General features: G+C 42.3%; 1 protein-coding gene across 2 annotated transcripts; it reads right to left on the reverse strand.

Annotated features, from left to right (window-relative positions):
- Positions 1-11,311: 11,311 nt before the first annotated feature.
- On the reverse strand, positions 11,312-17,900 carry LOC105925107 (serine/threonine-protein kinase pim-1-like). Of its 2 annotated transcripts, XM_036125723.1 has the most exons (9): positions 17,728-17,900; positions 17,032-17,328; positions 15,401-15,544; positions 15,176-15,270; positions 13,574-13,621; positions 13,265-13,483; positions 12,765-12,942; positions 12,479-12,649; positions 11,312-12,365 (listed from the first exon to the last, which is right to left on the reverse strand). In XM_036125723.1, the coding sequence occupies exons 1-9, from the start codon at positions 17,780-17,782 to the stop codon at positions 12,274-12,276; spliced, it is 1,299 nt and encodes a 432-aa protein (XP_035981616.1). In that variant the 5' UTR covers positions 17,783-17,900; the 3' UTR covers positions 11,312-12,273. The 2 variants fall into 2 exon arrangements, with proteins under 2 accessions (XP_035981616.1, XP_035981615.1); XM_036125722.1 differs by having other exon boundaries at positions 13,265-13,621.
- Positions 17,901-20,306: the final 2,406 nt, after the last annotated feature.

The following is a 20,306-nucleotide window of genomic DNA, read 5'->3' on the forward strand; positions in this document are numbered from 1 at the left end:
CCAACATAAAAAAAAATAAATAAAATAAAATAATAATAATAATAATAATAATAAAACTGGCGAGGCCGCGGCGGCGGCTTGGCGAGGCGGCGACGGCGGCCGCCTTGCCAAGATAGTGCTGCGGGAAGCTTGATGTTCATACCTTCACTGTGTTAGTCATTGTTTGTACTGCCGTTTTTTCCACTTTTTGTTGCGTTCGCCTGTCTGCTAAGCTCAAAACAACCGCGCCTGGCTTCACGGAGAAACCAGGAGAACAGCTGAGCATCTTTATGACAGTGCACTTTTACTTTCGCCCTCTGGGGGGAGCCTCGCTGGAAAATCAACCCCGGTTGCATAGTATACCTTTAAATGATTTTACAGGACAAAACGGTCCTCAGAATATTATTTCAATAAATAATGTGGTGCTTGACTTGGGCTTTGCATTGTGAATGGATTGAAATACATGGCAGATGTTTTTTTTTTTTACTCCATTCTCCATTCCATGTTTTTGTTCATCAGATCTGCAGTGAACCAGGATTCACTGAAGTATTCTGATTATGACCAACCACTTTTGTTTTGTCTTTTGTTTGTTTTGCATGTAAATAGTTCCTTAGCTTAGCTTCTTTTTATCTTAATTTTGCTTAGTAGTTTAGTTAAGTTTCACTAGCCTAGTAGAGAGGATTTATTAATCGAAATATTGTGTTAATTCAGGTAAACAGCATTACATAGTGATGTTCTCTGGATGTTCATTTTATTTCTGTTATTAAATTCTTGAACTTGAAAAGAAGTTGTCACTCCTTCATTCTATGTGTGTGCAGGTTTTGCTGTTAAAAGATCGCTAGTGCTTGAATTCATCCCTTTCAACCGTTGTCTTGATATCAGCTTAACAGCTGATCATCACCAGACACTTAACAGACAGAGAGTTATTTATGAAACATTAAATAACTTTTAACAGTGTATAATTGCACAACACTGTAAATGGGATTAAACTTTTCTGAAACAAGAAGAACACAGAAGTGATGATTTATGACTGTAACTTTGTGACTAATATCACAGAGGACCTTCAAGAGACCATGAAAGCGCACCTGACTGTGGAAAATTCATAATACACACTGAAGGGTTGCGTGACGTCAAAAGAAAAGAAAAGTATTGAAGGAGGATTGTCGACCAAATATGATTGAAGATCTTAATGTCAAAGTGTTTCTCAGCGGACCTCTCGTGCCAATTATCGTGGAGATGAAATTTTTAAAAAGACTACTGATGCTTAACAATTTCCTGGAAAAAAAACATGCACTACAAAATCTGATTACACCATATAATAGTGCAGCTGTAACACTCTGGAACTGTACTAAAACTGTACAGTGAACATATAAGCATTATTGAACAGAATCGACACAGCTGTCACTGAAGATAAGGAAGCTCCAAACTTTCACTTGCAGCAGTTAACAAAGATATCCAAATCAACCTTAATTATGACAGGTCAAACAGTAGTTTTATTCACATGTCATTCACGCAAATGTTGCTTTCACTATTATGTGGATCTCTCACAACTGTTGACTCACATTAGATTTATCCACACAGACTTTAACGGTGCTGTCACAGACAATACAACTAATCCCATGAGCGGGTTAACCCAGTAATATTAGCACCTAAATAAACAAAGGGTACTTAAACAATACCAGAGTAGTAAAAACAGTGCGGGTATTATTAGACCTTAGTGCAGCATTCATTACTGTCGATCACTCCATTCCAACAGAAAGATATTAGACGGAAAAGTTGCATTTAGAAACGGAAATAATGATTTTGACAGACTGCCGCAATAAATGATCCAGAAGCTACTGGCTACTGGCTATAAATCATCTTACAAGTGATGAGTCCTATATACTTTTTTCTGCTGTCAATTCAAGGATGTTCACTCGAACAGAGAAGGTCTTTTCTCCTTCCCCTCAGCCTGTGACTTATCCATGGTGAGAAGTTTATTTGCAACTTACGAATAAACGTACTTTCCGCTATAATTATTTGGCCCACCCATTTTTTATTAGGCCCTGCTGAAAAGCTATTTCTGGCTACGCCACAGCATCAATGTCCTCACTTTGGTGGTAAAATACGAAAAATGTGTCCACACTAGCACGCACGCACGCGCACGCACACACACACACACACACACACACACACACACACACACACACACACGCCCTCGTTGACCTGTCAGACACGCCCATCTGTCCTCAGAGCTTTGTTGTGTGCTGAGGCCCCGTCCATCTTTGATCTGTGCAGGACATGTCCTGGACCTGACCGCCTCTATTTTCACTTTGTGGTTTTCACCCTGACCGCCGTCTTAGCTCCAGGCCGGTGCTCCTCTCACCACACCTCAGTCATTTTGGATTCCTGCCTCTGCCTATTACATGTTCTCTGGAGCTGCTGAGCTGAAGGATGTGGAACGGAAGAGTCCTTGGTTTCTTCGTCTCACAGCACACGTTGAGGACGTTTCCTGCTCCAGGTTTTCCAGAGCGTGGAAAACCTGCCACAGTCTCCTTCATCATCCAGCTCGTTATTCCATGAAGGGATTAGATGCGTATTGTTCCAGTTATACTGAGAACATCAGAAACACAGTTATAATGTGTGGTCTTGTCTGTTTCTGCACATTTCTAAAGGTGTTGATAGTAAAGTATTTATTTTGTCGGTTAATTAGTGGACCGGTTCTGGTTAAATGCAGCAGTGATTATCGAGTTTTAGAGCAGCTGCATGAAAACAGAGAACAGGTGAGGTCGTTCACAAATAGATCTTACTTCATATTTATTGAGGCTCTGAATATGTAAACATCCTAAGAGAATGAGTTTATTAATTTCCTTTTATCATCTTTGTTTTCTGCGTCTGTCCTGTTTTAGTTTTTTTTTTTAGTTCTTTCCTTCAGGATGTGAAGCGAAACAGAGCACTTTTAGAGATTTATAGCAGGAAATCAAGTCATTATGAGCTCTTTGTATTAGGTAAAACACATTTCATTCATCAAGGTAAAGTAAACAGCCGCTCCATACGTATGTCCCTGCAGTTCATTCTTCAGCAATAAGAAAAAGAGCCGCAGTAGCAGCAACAGCAGCAGTAGTAGTCGTCTCTCTGGGGGTCTCTGCTGCCTATTTCCTTCCTTCATTGCAGCCTGAGGCCTGCTATCTACTATATGAAGTGCAGTAATGAATGCTAATTGACAGCATTAACAATCCTGCTTAGCTTCTGTATCTGAGTATCTGCATCTGTATCTGCCATCAAGTGCTGCAGAAGCCTGTTAGTCAAACTTTAATTCAAGGCAGGCGTGGAACAGCAGGAGATGCTTAAAACATGCAGGACAGTGGGTTCTTAGGACCGGGATTCAGATCCACTGCTCTAACAGGTCCCAGATTTTAATTACATTTGTTGGGGTTAATTTGCGTATTCATGTTAAGTCTAATGAGTGCACTATTGCTGTGTAATGTCTCATTCTTAACACGATGAAGTGCTAGTTAATAGAGCCAGTCAAAAAGCATCTTCCCTCTTATTTCCTCTGTCGTTTTTTTTGCTGAGATGTGTCCAAGATATTCATTGTCACCTGTGACTAAAATAAGAGGCTAAAGAGGATTACCGCTTCTGTCAAATTATTCCTCTGAGTTCAGCACCAGTGATGCTGCAGTGCTCAACAAAATTCAGGAAAATGATCTGAGGAAATCTGAATCCTCGACTGTGATGTGTGCACTGAGGAGCCAAGGAGGACTCCTACGGATGGGTCCCCCACAGCTGCTCAGGGTCACCATCACTATGATGTGAGAACATTAGAGGCCAACGAGCTGCTGTGGCCAACCCTGTTTCTCCCATTTGAATTCTTTGGAGGTTCTGGGATCAGATGGAAAAAGCAGATGTGGATCCGCTCGCTGTGTGTGCCCCGCTGCGTACGTCTTCCTTTTCTACATGACTGTTTTAATGCCACTCAGTCGGCGGCGGCTCCTGTGGCTTCATTCACTTCCTCTGCTCAGTTCATCTTTAGTGATCCTCCCAATCACACAACTTCTTCCTCAATCTCCCACCGTTTAATCTTTCCTTTTCCATCGTTTTCTATCAGCCCTGCTTCTTCTGCTCATTTTGTATCTCAATGTATTCAGATGATGGAGGCATCTGATCTAACCAAAGGCTGCAGCCCAACTATAACCAGAATCAGAATCAAAATCACAGTGAGCTTTATTGCCAAGTAGTATTTTGTTCGTATGAAGAATTTGCTTTGGGGATAAGGTGCTACACGTAGACAAGCACTTAGGCAGCTGGAGTGGAGGTAGAGAGAGGCGTGGCTTGTCACACTTTTTGTTTTGGTCTACAGATACAGCTCAACAGCCCCACCTAGTGGGTAAATGATGCTTATTGCTCCTTTGAGGGCCACTGCACCATGTGTTGTTTTTGAACAAAATACCACATATATGGTGTAAAATCAATTCAGTCCATCTCTTTCTTCACCACATCATCTATTGGAGGTTGTTCAGCATCCCTAACAGCCATAAATCCTCTGCAGCGTGGAATGGGACAGGATCGAAGTCTCACTCTGTTCTCCTTCCTCTCTTCTTCCTTTTTCCCTCTCTGCTCTGTGTTTGTTGAGCACACATGATACGCTTTCTCATTATAGCTGACAGTTACTGGCTTCAACTAAATGGAAAGTAGCCTGCAGGTTCTGTGGCGCCCAGCTGGCAGTGCCAGCAGAGACACCATCCTGCCTGGCATCAGCTAGCACCAATCAAGGCCTGGCCATCCAGCCACCTCAGCCACTGGGTACCAGTGGATCAGCTGGACTTCTCATTACAGAACCACAAATGACACTGGAACAACTTCAGAGCTGTAGCAGGGATTGGAAATATGAATGTAGACGACATGTTCAACATTATTATTGTCTGAGCTCCAGCAGCAGGATGGATGTCTGTGGGTTTTTGGTGTTTAATAATCAGTTGATCATTTTGACGACACAGGACAGAGCTGAGATCAGTTCAGTTTGTGACATGGTTTTCCATGGATGGCAGTGAAGGGAATGACCTGTTGGCTACGCAATGCTTCATGGTGTTCTTATATCTGGCAGACAGACCCCCTCTTCCCTCTGACACATTCAGGACAGTCAGATCAGAGCCGCTCTGATTTCAGCTTGTCTGGAAATCTGCACCAACAATTTGACTTGTGTATTTCAATCATTATCTTCCTCCCTTTAAGCTTAATGCCATCCACATTATTGTGTGCTCAGTGTGTGCTGATGTGGAAACAAAGGAAGGTTTACACAGGAAGTGGAGTCCCAGTTGTCTGCTGATTGAGACTGATTGAGACTAATTGAGACGGTTATCCAGGGAAAGACCTGATTGATGTCCATGTTTAGAAGAAGTGACTTCTTTGATTTCTGTTTCCATCTGAATGTTGAAAGAAAATGACTTACTCTGACTAGTGTTTTGCTTTCAAGCGGTAAAGACAAAACCAGACTGTTTCTGATGCTGTAAGAGGTTAACCTGACAACAGCCAGCTGCATGTATCGCTCCGCCTAGCTCCACTCACATACATCTGGGACACCGCGATAGGGATTGCCTTTACTGAAGGCTGGGCCTTATCAAAACTCCTTGCATATGATTGGATAAGCCACTTGTCTGTCATCTTTATCGACGTGCTATTTCAACCACTCACACCGAAGCCAACCCGTGACGCTGATGAGACCGACGCAGGAAAAAAAAAAACCTGTAATGGCGGACCCGCGAGGCAGCCGCGGAAAACGTGTCGTCCGCCCCCCCCTCCCCTCCGCGAGCCGGTCCGCGGAAAACGTGTCGTTCACCCCCCGCCCCCCCCCCCCCCTTTCCGCGAGTCGGTCCGCCTCGCATAAGCAAATTCCTGCGGGAAACACTGTAGTGGCAAGCGTTTTATTGACAGTGAGCTGACAGGAAGAGGGGGGAAGACAGGCGGCAAAGCGCCGCGGGTCGGAGTCGATCCCGGGCCGACCGCGTTGAGGACTAAAGGCCTCCTTATATGGTTCGCGCTAACCGCTAACCGCTCCGGGGCGCGTCCGCGCTGCGCGTCCGCGCCCCGGAAAACAAAACTTGCCAAATCCAGTCGGGAGAACGGCGAAAACATGGTTTCCACCAACAAAAGCTTTCAGAGCCGTTCTCTGATGTTCTTTTAATGAAACAATATTAGGTAGATTGGACAACACGGAAGAAATAGCAGCATCAATGCTAACGGTTGCTTCCTCGATGCGAGCCGCCATTGTTGTTGGAATCTCACGGTGGCTTCTCCACTACGTCACATCCATGAAACACCCGCCCTGCGTCCTGATTGGCCAGACCAAAAATTTGGTTGGGTAAATCACTTGCAATGAGCGATGTCCCAGATGTATGTGAGTGGAGCTAGGCGGAGCGATACATGCAGCTGGCTGTTGTCAGGTTAGTAAGAGGTGCCCACTGTATAAAACCTAACTACCTGGAACAATCGGCCTCTTTCGCACACCGTTCATCAGCCGCACTGGGGAGGAAGGCTCTCTCTTTGTCCGTGAGCCCTTGAAAAGAGGCCATCTTCACTATGGAGACAAAGCCAACGCGGACCTGCATGGGGTTCGGAGACCCACAAACATGCAGCGTCGGCCAAGTACTGTCTGCTTTCTGTGAATCAAAATCAAAGCAGCAGTGATCTTTTAAGTTCTGCAGGAAAAAGCTGACCTGAGAGCCAAGCCACACTCCTGCAGGAGTGCAGAGATCCCCAAGCTGTGATCTCCCCTGTACAGGCAGAACGCAGACCACCAGAGACCCGTGTAGAGCTCGCCCAGGCCTGGTTTCTCAAATGACGACTGGTTTTGCCTGAACCAGGTGCTTCCTCACCCCCTGCCCAGACAACCAGCTGCCCCTGGACAAAGAACCAGCTTCACGCTGGAGCAACCCCTTGCAATCGAACCCAACATTGACCAAATGAACAGAGGAAGAGGTTTGGCAGAGAAATGAATAGAGAAAGTTTCAAATGGTTTAATTTGAATGTGTTCTTTCTGTTTGTTTTTAAGGTCTGCTCGAGGTAAAAAGACCAAGCTTACAAGCCTAGTAGAGAGGATTTATTGATAGAAATATAGTGCTAAACTCAGATAAACAAAATTATATAGTGGTGTTCTCTGGATGTTCATTTATTACTTTGAATGAATTCTTATACTTGAAGAAAAGTTGTGACTCATTTATTCCATTTATTGCACAGTTATTTGTTAGAAGAATAACAATGTTCAAATCAGCCTTTCAAATATCGTCCTAATATCAGCTGTTTGGGCTGATATTCACTGGACAATACCTTACAGACCTAACCCTAACATTAAATAACTTAAAAACATGTGTAATGGCACAACACTGGACATTGATGAAGCAGCTCATGAGATTAAAGCAGACAGCACACATGTTAGTGTTTTACAGACAGACCCATGTGTTTTAAAAGCAACATGTCTTCCACTTGATGGATTGGTCACGGTGTCTGGTGGGTTGAGGATACCACAGAAGAAGATGGAGAGCTCTGCTGATGTTGACTGTCCCCTCAGGCTTTAGCCTCAGTTTAGCTACTTTCTCTCTGTTATTGTGGGTTCATGTGAAGTTCTTCCTTGTCTGTGGTCAAACATGTTCCTGCTGAGGATCTGCATTGCAGATCTCGTTGTAGGTCTTTCCACTGGCCTTCACATCTTCACCCTGAGGCCTGCTGTGCTGGCAATCTGAAAACATTCACAACTTCCAAAGTCACATCCCAGATATCCCCAGCTCTTGATCTCACATCCCTCTTAAATAAATCATCTGTGATCCTGGACCCACATCTCAGCATTCTTGGGTTCTGAGCACCAGGAAGCTTGATGGCTGAAAAGAAGCTTTGTTGCCCCTTATGCTCCTCCACGGTTCTGCTTCCAGCTCACTTCAGGAATGAGAAGTGACATGTGAAAGTGATGTTTTCTTTACTCAGGATAACCACCAGGAAAATGTGAAACAATGCCAGGGCAGAGATGGACCTCTTTCTATGACACAACTGTCTCTTTATATGAGCTCATCCAGCTCTCGCACATACGTACATCCAATGAGAAAATATCTGGCTCTGTCCAGCTTCTTGCAAGAAGATGGCATTTCCACTCATCCTGCACGAAACACAGAGCTATTCACACAGTGAGTCATGGCAGCAGTGTGGAGACAGACAAACACGCTTGGTGAGATAGCCTCACATGTATACACACATTCAAGCACCCAACTCCCCCCCTGCAGGCGCACACACACATGTCTGAAGCACTGAGGTGAGCTGCTAAGTGTGTTTTCATAGGGTCTGGGTAATGACTGGCCCCTAGCATTGAGGTTTAAAGAGGCAGGTGAGGAAGACAAATGAAGGTACACCTTCCTGTCAGAGAGTCCTCTGCATTGCATTACCTGGCAGCTTCTCCTGGAATCTCTCCTGTTCCCCATAATTGCCATAATAAGTCTTCAGTTCACTTGTTAATTATGACTGGTAGGTCCAGACGGGGGTTGAGGAAATAAAATGGGAAACCAGAACCTGTCTTGATGCTGACAGGGAAACTGGGAATGAGAGAAGCTTTTATTGGTCACAATCCCAACTGATCTATTAAATCTGTTGGGCTGCCATGTGAAGGGTCACCCAACAGGCAAGGATTACATACACCAGAAAATCATTAGACAGAAAGCTTTACATACAATAAAGGAGATTTCCATCTGATCTACTGCTACACTTATATATTACTGGATTAATATTTAGCAGTGGTTGGAACTGTTATGCACAGTGTTCTGAAAACCCGATATTCAGTCAGACAACAGAGTTATGTTTTAAAAGGTTTATTGAAAAGATGAGTAGTGACTAACGAGGCAGGAGAGAAGGACCAGACTTGACGGATAGGTAGTGAAGACAGAACCAAACCTGACCTGACCTGGTCTGTATTGCCGGCAGTAAGTTGAACTCATTTCCAGTGATAGTTTAACTCCCTTTATCACAGATTCTGTTCATAACTTTTATGGACAGAATTTCTAGGCGCAGCCAAGGTGTTGAGGGGATCCGTTTTGGTGGCCTTAGGTTCGCGTCTCTGCTATTCGTGGATGACGTGGTTCTGCTGGCTTCATCAGGTCGTTATCTACAGCTCTGACTTTAGTGTGAAGCGGCCGGGATGAGGATCAGTGCCTCCAAATCTGAGACCATGGTCTTGAGCTGGAAAAGGGTAGAGTGCCTTCTCCAGGTTGGGGAGGATGTACTGCTCCTAGTGGAGGAGTTTAAATATCTTGGGGTATTGCTCATGAATGAGGGGAAGGTGGAGCAGGAGATTGACAGGCGGATTGGAGCTGCGTCTGCTGTGAAGCGGGCCCTGTACCGGTCTGTTGCGGTGAAGTGAGAGCTGAGCCAAAAGGCAAAGTTCTCGATTTGCCAGTCAATCTACATTCCTATCGTCATCTATGGTCATGACTGAAAGAACAAGATCCAAGATACAAGCAGTTGAAATGAGTTTTGTCCGTAGTGTGTCCGGGCTCTCCCTTAGAGATAGGGTAAGGAGCTCAGTCATCCGGGGAGGACGCAGAGTAGAGCCACTGCTCCTCCACGTCGAGAGGATCCAGTTGAGGTGGCTCGGGCATCTGGTTAGGATGCCTCCTGGACGCCTCCCTGAAGAGGGACCCCTGTTTCCCGGACAGAACCAACTTCGGGAGACGGCATGGAGAAGGACTGAGATAGGGAGCTGGACAAGGAGCCCACCAAACACCCCCACCCCACTACCTGAAAATGTAATCCCACCCCAACACTAACATTAAAAGAACTCTCAACACACATATGACAATAGACACCAAGGCTGTGGTCACACCCACTATCCCTCCCTCCCCTCCTCCCACTGGCAGAGTGCAAACCCCTAAAGGGGAGAGCATCTGCCATGAAATGTTAATGTCCATACCCCCGTACCAGCTCAGCAGGCCCCAGTTGTAGCTGATTTCTGAGATTCTTACAATAAGACAACATCTGCCTTTAATCTTGTAAGCTGGTTGAAAATCTTCAACTTTTTAACCAGCACTGACATGTTTTAAACACGCACTGACATGTTTCCATGCACACAAACAAACACCTACACATGTTGTCAGTCATGCTTGAATGTATTGGAACAGAGATAGACATCCCCATTCTGACTGCTTGTGCCTTTTCCAAGTATCAGGCACATGGCTTCCTTGGAGGTGATAATACTACTTGAACACAATGGTAAAATGGTAACTGGCTTGTACTTGTATAACGCTCTAACTGCTCCGACGACCCCAAAGTACTTTACACTACAGTCATTCACCCATTTACACACACATTCACACCCTAACGGCGGTTAGCTATGTTAGTAGCCACAGCTACACTGGGGCAGACTGACAGAAACCATACAATGGTGTCACAGGGCCTTCTGACCAGCGGCAGCAGGCGATTTGGGTGAAGTGTCTTGCCCAAGGTCACAATGACTGAAACAGTCAGAGCGGGGGATTAAACCAGCAACCCACCAATTGCAGGACAAACTGTCTAACTCCTGCAGCAAACACTGTCACCCCCACATAAAAGAGAGAAATAAAACAACAAAGTAAAACAGCAAAGTAATGAAACGTGGTTACAAAAACCGGTAATTTTCTAACTTACATAAACCTCACTTGAATAAGCATTAAATAATCACCATTAAAACAGTAGCAAATTATGTAAACATCATTGGAATTAGTCATCATTGTTGGTCTCATCTTCAACAATGATGAGTCCCACTACAGGGATGAAGTCAACAATCTCACACAGTGGTGCTCCAGGAACAACCTGATTCTGAACACCAGTAAGACCAAGGATGTAATAATAGACTACAGGAGGTCCAGGAGGACTGAACATGCTCCACTCTGCATACAGGGGGTGGTAGTGGAGTGTGTGGACCGCATTAGGTTCCTGGGCATTCACATCTCCTCCGACCTCTCCTGGACTGCAAACACCTCCCACCTGGTGAAGATGGACCAACGATGGCTCTTCTTCCTCAGGAAACTGAAAAGGTCTGGACTTTCCAATAAATTGCTAAAGAACTTCTACAGAGCTACCATAGAGAGTATTTTACCCACAGTGCAGGAGAGGAAGGACGTAGCACGGGTTGTGAGAACAGCGCAGGGGATTGTGGGATGCTGTCTGCAGGATATGGTCTTAGTTCATCAAAGTCTTCGAATCGCTCTTGGTCTGACCCCTCCCCTGAGGTAGTTTGCCATGGGATATCCCATGTGGGATTAAAGCCCCAGACAACACCTCTCAGGATCATGGGGGTACTCAAACCCCTCCACCACGTTAAGGTGGCGATTCCATGGAGAGGAGGAAACCAGCAGATTGCATCAAAGTCTTATTTCAATGCAATCCCCCATCCAGAGCAAACACGGGGTGACAGTGGAGAGGAAAAACTCCCTTTTCAAAGGAATTTACCTCTAGCAGAACCTGGCTCAGGATGGACGGCCATCTGCTTTGACCGGCTGGGGTTTGAGAGGACAGGAAAGAGAGACAAGACATACACAAACACACTGGGTCAGGAGGATCTCGAATCTAGAGAAAACAACAGACAACATAGTTCATTGATTGTGTTTACTGTGCTGAGTAAAAACAAACTGCTTAAATAGATGTTGTGCTTAGGATGATCTTGGTGTGGAGGAAAACTTGGACCAAAAAATCTTGGGGAATTAAAGGGATGTTATTGATGTTATTGTAAAAGCTTACAACGCATCAATGTGCTTTCTACTTCCTCCATTTCCACAGCACCAGGAGAAGAGCCATGAATGTCCAGTTAAGCTACTAAACTTTTTTGGACCAGAAGGCAAAACTGAAACACCAGAACAAAAGCCACTAACTACGTAAATGGATGTCTAACTAAGTAAAGGGATGTTTCTGAAATACAGGAGAAACCGGAGCACCCGGAGAAAAGCCAGCAATTTCTAACTAAGCTAAGGGATGTTTCTGGAATATAAGAGAAACCGGAGCACCCGGAGAAAAGCCACAAATTTCTAACTAAGCTAAGGGATGTTTTTGGAATATAAGAGAAACCGGAGCACCCGGAGAAAAGCCAGAAATCTCTAACTAAGCTAAGGGATGTTTCTGGAATATAAGAGAAACCGGAGCACCCGGAGAAAAGCCAATAATCTCTAACTAAACTAAGGGTTTCTGGAATATGGGGAAAGTCATAAGAGCCGGTCTAACCAGCCCAAAATTGGTCAGAATTGCCCACTGAGGAAAAAAGTAAAAAATCCCTTGTGAAGTGTGGTGTGTGGTTATGTTTGAGTGTGTAGTTCACAAAAACCACGGGTGGCACAACAGCTCCTCCAGGGTGGGACGCTCCTCCGGGACTTCTGTCAGGCACTTGTTTAGAAAGTCCTTGCATTCTGGAAGGTTAGAGAGAAAAGAGCAACAATGGTTATAAATGCAGTAGTAAAACAGAGGAACAGAGAAACTATTTATATGTGTTGTGAGATATTTGGGCCCCTATTTGTCTTACTCTTGGAGAGCCTTTTGCCAATCTTCAGCTTGTTCATGAGGAAGCTGGGGGTCTTGAACATCTTCTTGTGGAGAATTTCAAATAGGACCACTCCCAGCTGCCACACCGTTGTGGGTCCAGCACTATAGCTCCCGTTTCTGTCAAATTCTGGTGGGATGTGATCAGTGGTACCTAGTTGATGTGCAAGAATAAGACAATCAGAAAGAGGAAGAAATGGCAAAAGAAACTTTTTGTTTTATTAGCATTGATCAATGAGAAAGGAGCGGGATCTCAGGCCAAAACTCACCACGGAAAATCTCAAATTTTCTTCTCTTGTCAAAGCAGCTTAAACCAAAGTCTATGAGGACAACTCGTGGGACTTCTGAGCTAGTCTCAATCAGGATGTTCTCTGGTTTAATATCACTGTGGAAGATGCTTGCATCCTGAAGGTAAATCCCTGCTTCCACCAGCTGTTTTAGTATCAACTATAAAAGATAATAATGGCAGAAACTGAAGATATAAAATTTTCGGAGGGAAATAGAGTACCTTACAAAACTCTTCATATCCGTTTGGATTAGTTCAGAATACACCAACTAAATTATTTGTGCTTTATGTGGGATAATATGTGATTGATCAACATAAAGTGTATAGAATATTAAGTGAAAGGACAAGTATGCAGACTTTTGAAAAGCACTGTAGATCATGGTTCTGACTTAATTGAATTGTATTCAATATGGAAAATAAAACAATAAAATCAACAATTGACACAATATCTAAAACACACCCAAACTGCATCCAGCAGCTTACCTTGGCCTTGCTCTCCTTTATGGGACCTTTGTGGTCACTAATGTAGTCAAAGAGGTTATCAGAAGGCATGGGCCTCTCCATCACTATAATAAGCTCCTGGTCCACATCATACCAGTCCAGCAGGGACACAATGGGAGACTGCCCCCCTGAACTGGTTGCTACAGCATTCAATTTCAACATGATGGCCACCTCCATGGCCAGCTGCCTGCCGTTCTCATCCTGAAACATCCCAAAAAACAGGAGAAACCCAAAATTAATCTGGAATCCAGTAAGAAGTGAAACCAGTCCCAGATGGTTTTGCTCACTTACCTTATGTTTGAGGATCACTTTATCTTTTGGGATGTGTTTGATGGCTACCTACAAGACAATAAGATGTTGGTTAGTACTATTTGATCATGTTGGGTATGAGAATACCCTTAAAGGGTTAGTTTAACATTTTCAAAGTGAAGCCATTGGAAGTTATATATTCTCTGATTTTAAGAATGGGAGAAAAGTCGTCGGATTTTGGGCTGCTGGTTCATAAGCAGGTTGTGAGTTGAGCTTCAAAATCCAAAATGAGGAAACAGGAACCAGACCCAAAAGAATAGAGTGGGAAAATTGATGAAAATTGTTTAATCTCAGAACAAGCTGTTCATTAGCTGTTCATAATATAGGAGTATAGCTCAAAAACACCCTGAAAGAAAAGTAAACATGTAAAAATTAAAGACTCAGTAGAGAAGGGGCCCACTGTTTCTTGTTGATCCCTTAAAATGTGTTCAGGCAGGCGTGAGATAAATTTTTCCTGTAGGCTGGAGGAAAAGTTTCTTCACAAAGTGAAGACAGCCAAGGTCTGAAACTGAGGTCCATTTTTGTAAACCTACATTGCCAAACGTTTCCAGTGGTCTTTAGATAAGGAAAACCTGTAGGATGGTCCCAAAGAGGGATGCCATTCTGCAGGATAAACTCTGTCATCACCACACAGAGCAGGCCATCAGTTAAGATGGATGCCTGAATGCATTCTGGGTGTGTATTTCTGAATTTCAGTTGTCTGCTTTAAAGTGTTTTTCAAGTTACAGATAAATCCTCTATGTGAGACAGAGGCTTTGGGCATCACACCTTCCAAAATTACTTTCATCCACATGTGTTGAAACAATATTTTAGAAATGAAAGAACTATTTTTCTGTGTTGCTTGTAAATAGTTGATGAGTACTTTCTTCATTAACTGTAGCTGTAGGACTTTTATTGACCTTGAAGTACCTAAAGTATAAATAACTTTTGACCTGATAGTGTTTGTTTTCCATTTGCTGGTCATCTCTAACTTGACAGATAATCCATACAAAAATTTGATGCAAAAATGACACATTTCTAATTGTCTAATTATCTTGTAATGAGTCAAATAACTCCCTCTATCGATTCTAGGAGGTTTTATTATCTCAGTGGTTCTGGTGATACGCTGCTGTAAAGTATGTTGTTGTGAACTCCAAGTGCTTCACTTCCCTCCAAACTCTGACTGCTCCTGCTGTCTACTAGAGGTTGGAGATCTGTTCGTGATAATAACTTTACAGACCCCCATTTTGAAAATCTGAAATGTGTGTGTTTCATTGTACTTACATCTGTGTGAGAAAAATGTTTGTGCATTTTACTAGTGAAGTGAGGACTTTCTTTGGTCCACAATTCTGGGCAGCTAGATATATGGTTTAGGACTATAGTGTCAATTATGTTTTGGGGCAGGGTTAGTTGTATACTGTTAAGAGAATGGGGTTAGGGCATAGAAAGGGTTGAAATGAATTTAAGTCAGTGGAAGTGAAGGCAAAGTCCTACAAAGACTTTGTATTTAAAACAAGGGTATGTGTGTGTGTGTGTGTGTTTGTGTGCATGCGTGTGTGTGTGTGTGTGTGTGGGTGGGTGGGGTGGGGGGAGGGGGACACTTACAGGTAAATTATCCTCCACTCGATAGCCAGCAAACACAGATCCAAAGCCTCCTTCTCCAAGCTCTTGCAGCTCCATATATTGTTCCCTAAATTTGGCTGAACATAGAGACATGGTTGAGAATAAAACCCTGTTTACTCGTGTTACTCAGTTCTAGCTACCATCACATCCTATTGCGTCTTATAATAAACGCTTATGTTACAAATGTATCACTACTTAAAGTCAGACCTCTTTGGGCATCCGCTCTTTCTTTTTTGGTCTCCGTTCTCTTCACCCTCTTCCTGGCTGGTGGTTCTTCAAAGTCCTTAGCCTTCCTCTTCCTTAAATTTCTTGTTTCTGCACAGTGATGTGGCAGAATGGAGCTGCTGCACTCTAACAATAAGAAGAACCCATAGAAACAACATGAGCATTTTAACCTTCACAGAGGACCATGAGAGCAAACTGTCCTGACAGAAAAAGAAGAATTACAGTGGCTCATAACATTATTCCTACTTAAAATAAAACCACAGATTTCACTGTTTTATTGGGATTTCATGTAATGGACCAACATAAAACAGAACATTATGTTGGAGTGGAAGGAAAAGTCTTGTGGAGTATGTTTCTATCAGCTTTACACCTCTAGAGACCAAAACAAATGGATTGTGGCAATCTTTAAACTGAATGTATTCTGGCTTTCTTTTAACTTTCCCTTTGTCAGACTTGTAGATTGTATGAGTAATAGTCATATTGACATATTATTTCACCTGAGTTGTAAATCTCTACAGCTCCTCCAGAGTTACACTGGACCTTTTGGCTGCTTCGCTGATTAATCAGCAAACAGACTTAAATCGGAGGCAACTGGACTTTCCTTCAGTTCTTTCTGAAGACGTTTTGACACCTATCCATCGCAGTGCACCAACTACAGGTTGCTCTGGTGCCCGCCACCAGAATTGACAAAGACTCATGGATAAGTGTCGAAACGTCTTCAGAAAGAACTGAACGAAAGTCCGGTTGCGTCTGATTTAAGTCTGTTTGCTGTTGCGATGACCCGGATAACTGAGAATTTGCTCAGGCATGTTCTCTGAATAATGCTCTCCTTGAATTGTCTGTCAGTTTAGGTGGACAGCCATGTCTCGGTAGGTTTGCAGCTGTGTCCTAATATTTCCATATTCAGATGATGATCAGAGCTCTTTGCTCATAATCTTCTCTAACACAAAGATTAGCTTTAGACTGAGACTAAATTATACACAGGTGGACTCTGTTAACTGCTTAGGTGACTTTTAAAGGCACACAGTTAAAATCAGATAAAAAGGGACTGAGTACAAATATTTGCTACACTTTTAAGAGTTTTATTAATAAAACAATGAAAACCATGTTTTCTTCTTTTTTTTCTTTTTTTTATTTACCACACAGGAACAGACTTTTCCTCCTTTTCTCTTAAACTGACACACAAGGGAAACATATATACACTGGTTGATCAGGCCATTTTGACACAAGAGGGGAACATAAAATACATTTACCTAAACATTACTACAAGAAAAGACCAAACTAATCAGTACAGTACTAAAATCAGCAACCTATGAGGAAGAGGACTTAAATAATTAAACTTCCCAAATTTAATTACAAAAAACAAAACCATGTTTTCTTCAACGTCACAGTTACGTAACACTTTGTGGTGGCTCATCACATTAAAACTGATTTTCATTTTAATAATCTTCCTGTGGATCTCAGTGCAAATTAACAGTAATTTCATCAGATTTGTATAATCTGACCCAATCTGTATAATATCATTGAAGTTGACTTTGTAAAGTGCCTTGAGATGACATGTTTCATGAATTGGCGCTATATAAATAAAATTGAATTGAATCAAACCAGCACACCTTTGCTGACGTCCACTGAGGAGGAAGGAGGCTCCTTAGTCAGGACCAGCTCCAGGAGTCCTTTCTTCTTTTTTTTAGCCGGTGGGGAAAGTCCTTCTCCTTTTTCAGGCATATTCCTCTTTGCTCTCCTTAATGTCCTGATCTGGTCCTGGCAGCTTGTGGAGGATCCGGCCACCTCAGAGACCCTCAACAGTTTTCTTGGGGTCTCATCTTCAGGACTGTTATTTGCTTTCCTTTTCCTTGGTCTGCTGTCTTTCTCAGACTCTGGCCTCTGTTGCGTCATGCTGCTGTTGATCTCTAAAATGACAGACATTGGGATGGATTTGTGACAATTTGTTGAATATTGTATTATTTCTGTATCGTCTCACAGACAGATATCTGATCGGGGACTTTACTACACAAGCTTCCTACCCTTTAACCCATTTTACCATGATTTACGCTTCTGACAGAAGCTAGGACCGATTAAAAATTTCAGTGTTCCCAACCACAAACAGAAAGTTTCTAACATGAAAATCGTGACTGATTAAAAACTCTAAATGTCTTAACTACACATTAAAAACACAACTATCAGCTTACTGTTACTCCTCAGTGTGTAAAATTAATGAACTTGTTAAATCAACCTTCATTTCTGTTTACAAAAACTGAAATATGACCATTTTCTGGCTCATGATGATTAAAACTTATAAACTCAGTTACCTTGTTTCTTCCCCAGGGCCGGGGTTTTAAACTTTTCTGCAGAATCTCTCTCCATCTTCGTTTTTTCGTAGATTTCAGATACAATCAGTTCACCTACAAGCAACGGCAGTTTGAACGAGCGTAGCTTCGTCTTACTGTGCCGAAGGTTTCTGAGAGATTTCTGAGCTCAGGTTAGAATGTTGGGTTTTGACTCTACTGTGACATAACAGAGCATCATAGAATGTGGTCATGGTTGTTAAAAGGTAGGTGATGTTGCCTGGCAACCACTCGGGTTTAGGCTTAACCTCAGCCTTGACCTACAGAACTAAAAAAAAATAGAAAAAATTCAAACCAAAATATCAATATTGTGCTTAGTGTTGGTATTTCTGGGAAAAGTCTGTTTAAGGAATGAATTCCAAATATTGGAACCAGAAAAGGATCCTAAAAACTGTTGATTTGTTGTAAAAACTCAACAATATTAAGAGATTAAACAGCTGTTTTTTGTCTAAACAAAAAAAAGGTAGGCCAAAAATGGTTCATGTAAGCAGCTTATTTTTTATTAAAAATCATTAGATAGGCAGGCTTTTTGTATACAGGCAGAATACATGAAGAACACCATTAGCTGTTATTTATAAATATAAACTTGAAATCGTGTATTAAAAAATACAACCACTTTAATAACTTTTCTTAAACAACTAGCAGTAAACTGTTTTTATCCATCAAAATGATGACACTGTTCTTTTTCTTAGCAAAAGTTTGTAATTTTAGTTTTCAGTGCATCAACAGCTCAACCTTCACTATTATTCTTTCTTAATCCATCAAAAATGTTCATTGTGTGACCTTCTGACCAGGAGACTGACCAGTGATGAAACCAGGAATGAGTCCAGATTCCTGCTGTTTTCCACCACTTACTGTTGTTTGCTTTAATGTAGTTCAGCCTGAAGGTCTGAAGGTGATTCAGTCATTTGTGCTTTTCAGCTGAATCCCATGCAAGCAGAGATATGACATTCTATAACATGGAAACACTGAATTATTGAAACTTCGGTCTAAACTGATTCTGAATAAAAAGCACTTTAATCATCCATCTATCCATTCACTGTCCATAGCCGCTCATCTGTGTTGGGTCGTGAGGGGGTCTGTCGCCTGCCTCCAACGGTCCGGATGGGTGAGAGGCGGGGCACACCCTGGACAGGTCACCAGTCCATCATAGGGCAACATGGAGACTCGGGATGAACAATCAAACACACACACACACACACACACACACACACACACACACACACACACACACACACACACACACACACACACACACACACACACACACACCTAAGGGTGATTTAGAGAGACCAATTAACCTAACAGTTATGTTTTTAGACTGTGGGAGGAAGCCAGAGGGAACGCTGCCTACATCGAGCTCGCAGCATCCTTAAGGACTCATCCCACCCAGCCCACAGACTGTTTTCTCTCCTGCCCTCCAGCAGGCGTTTCAGGTGCCTCCGGACCAGAACCAACAGACTAAAGAACAGCTTTTTCTCCCAGAGCTGTCTCTTTATTGAACTCTAACCCTCACTGATAGACTCTCCTCTCCCTCCTCACACCTACCTCCATTTTGTTGTTCTGTTATTTACAAGACTGTAATGTTCACCTGCACTCCTGACTGTTACTATTGTAACAACTGTTTACATGCATCTTGCACTACTAACTATGACTGAATATTGATTTGCACTGCTGACGGTTTATTCACAGTACCGATTGTTTACATAGACATTTGCAATACCGTACTTTAACATGCAATTACCTTCCACTGCACTTTAATTTAAATAGCTTCTGTCCAAACTTTCTTTATACATTTATAGTAATAGCTACCTATATATCATGCTCACAATTCTGCCTATAGTAATAGCCATCTGTACATATATTACTAGTACATGTAAACTGTTATAATAACAATCATCTGTATATTATGCTATTGTACATATCTGTAAAACTCTATTTATAGTACAATCCACCTGTACATTATGTTCGGTACATATCCAGCTGTTAATTTTAGTTCACAATACTAGTTATCTACATATCTGTACATATCTGTAAAACTCTATTTATAGTAATATCCACCTGCATATTATATTCGGTATCCAGCTGTAAATTTAGTTCACAATAAAAGTTATCTATATATACATATCTTTACATATCTGTAAAACTCTATTTATCGCAATATCCACCTGCATATTATATTCGGTACACATCCAGCTGTAAATTTAGTTCACAATACTCGTTATCTATATATTATACTCATAGGACAAATCTATCAGTAAAATTATGTTTATAATAGTATACATCTCTATATTTATTCAGTAAAAACCCATGTCCTGTACTTATGGAACCATTGTTTATCCTGCACTTGCTGCTATTGCACTTCTGGTTAGACCTAAACTGCATTTCGTTGCCTTGTACCTGTACCTGTGTTATGACAATAAAGTTTAATCTAATCTAATCTAATCTAATTTTATCTAATCTAATGTAATCTAATCTAATCTAATCTAATCTAGAGTACCTGGAGATAATCCACACATGCACAGGAAGAATATGCAAACTCC

The sequence above is a fragment of the Fundulus heteroclitus genome, chromosome 21 (assembly GCF_011125445.2).
Source record: "Fundulus heteroclitus isolate FHET01 chromosome 21, MU-UCD_Fhet_4.1, whole genome shotgun sequence".
NCBI lineage: Eukaryota > Metazoa > Chordata > Actinopteri > Cyprinodontiformes > Fundulidae > Fundulus > Fundulus heteroclitus.

Excerpts from the sequence above, each read along its gene's own strand:
- LOC105925107 (XM_036125722.1), bottom strand. The coding sequence starts at position 17,782 with ATGGAGAGAGATTCTGCAGAAAAGTTTAAAACCCCGGCCCTGGGGAAG. Across the intron at positions 13,622-15,175 it reads GAGTGGAGGATAATTTACCT|GTAGCCATCAAACACATCCC; the intron begins GTAAGTGTCCCC and ends ATTGTCTTGTAG. Across the intron at positions 12,366-12,478 it reads TGGCAAAAGGCTCTCCAAGA|AATGCAAGGACTTTCTAAAC; the intron begins GTAAGACAAATA and ends CTAACCTTCCAG.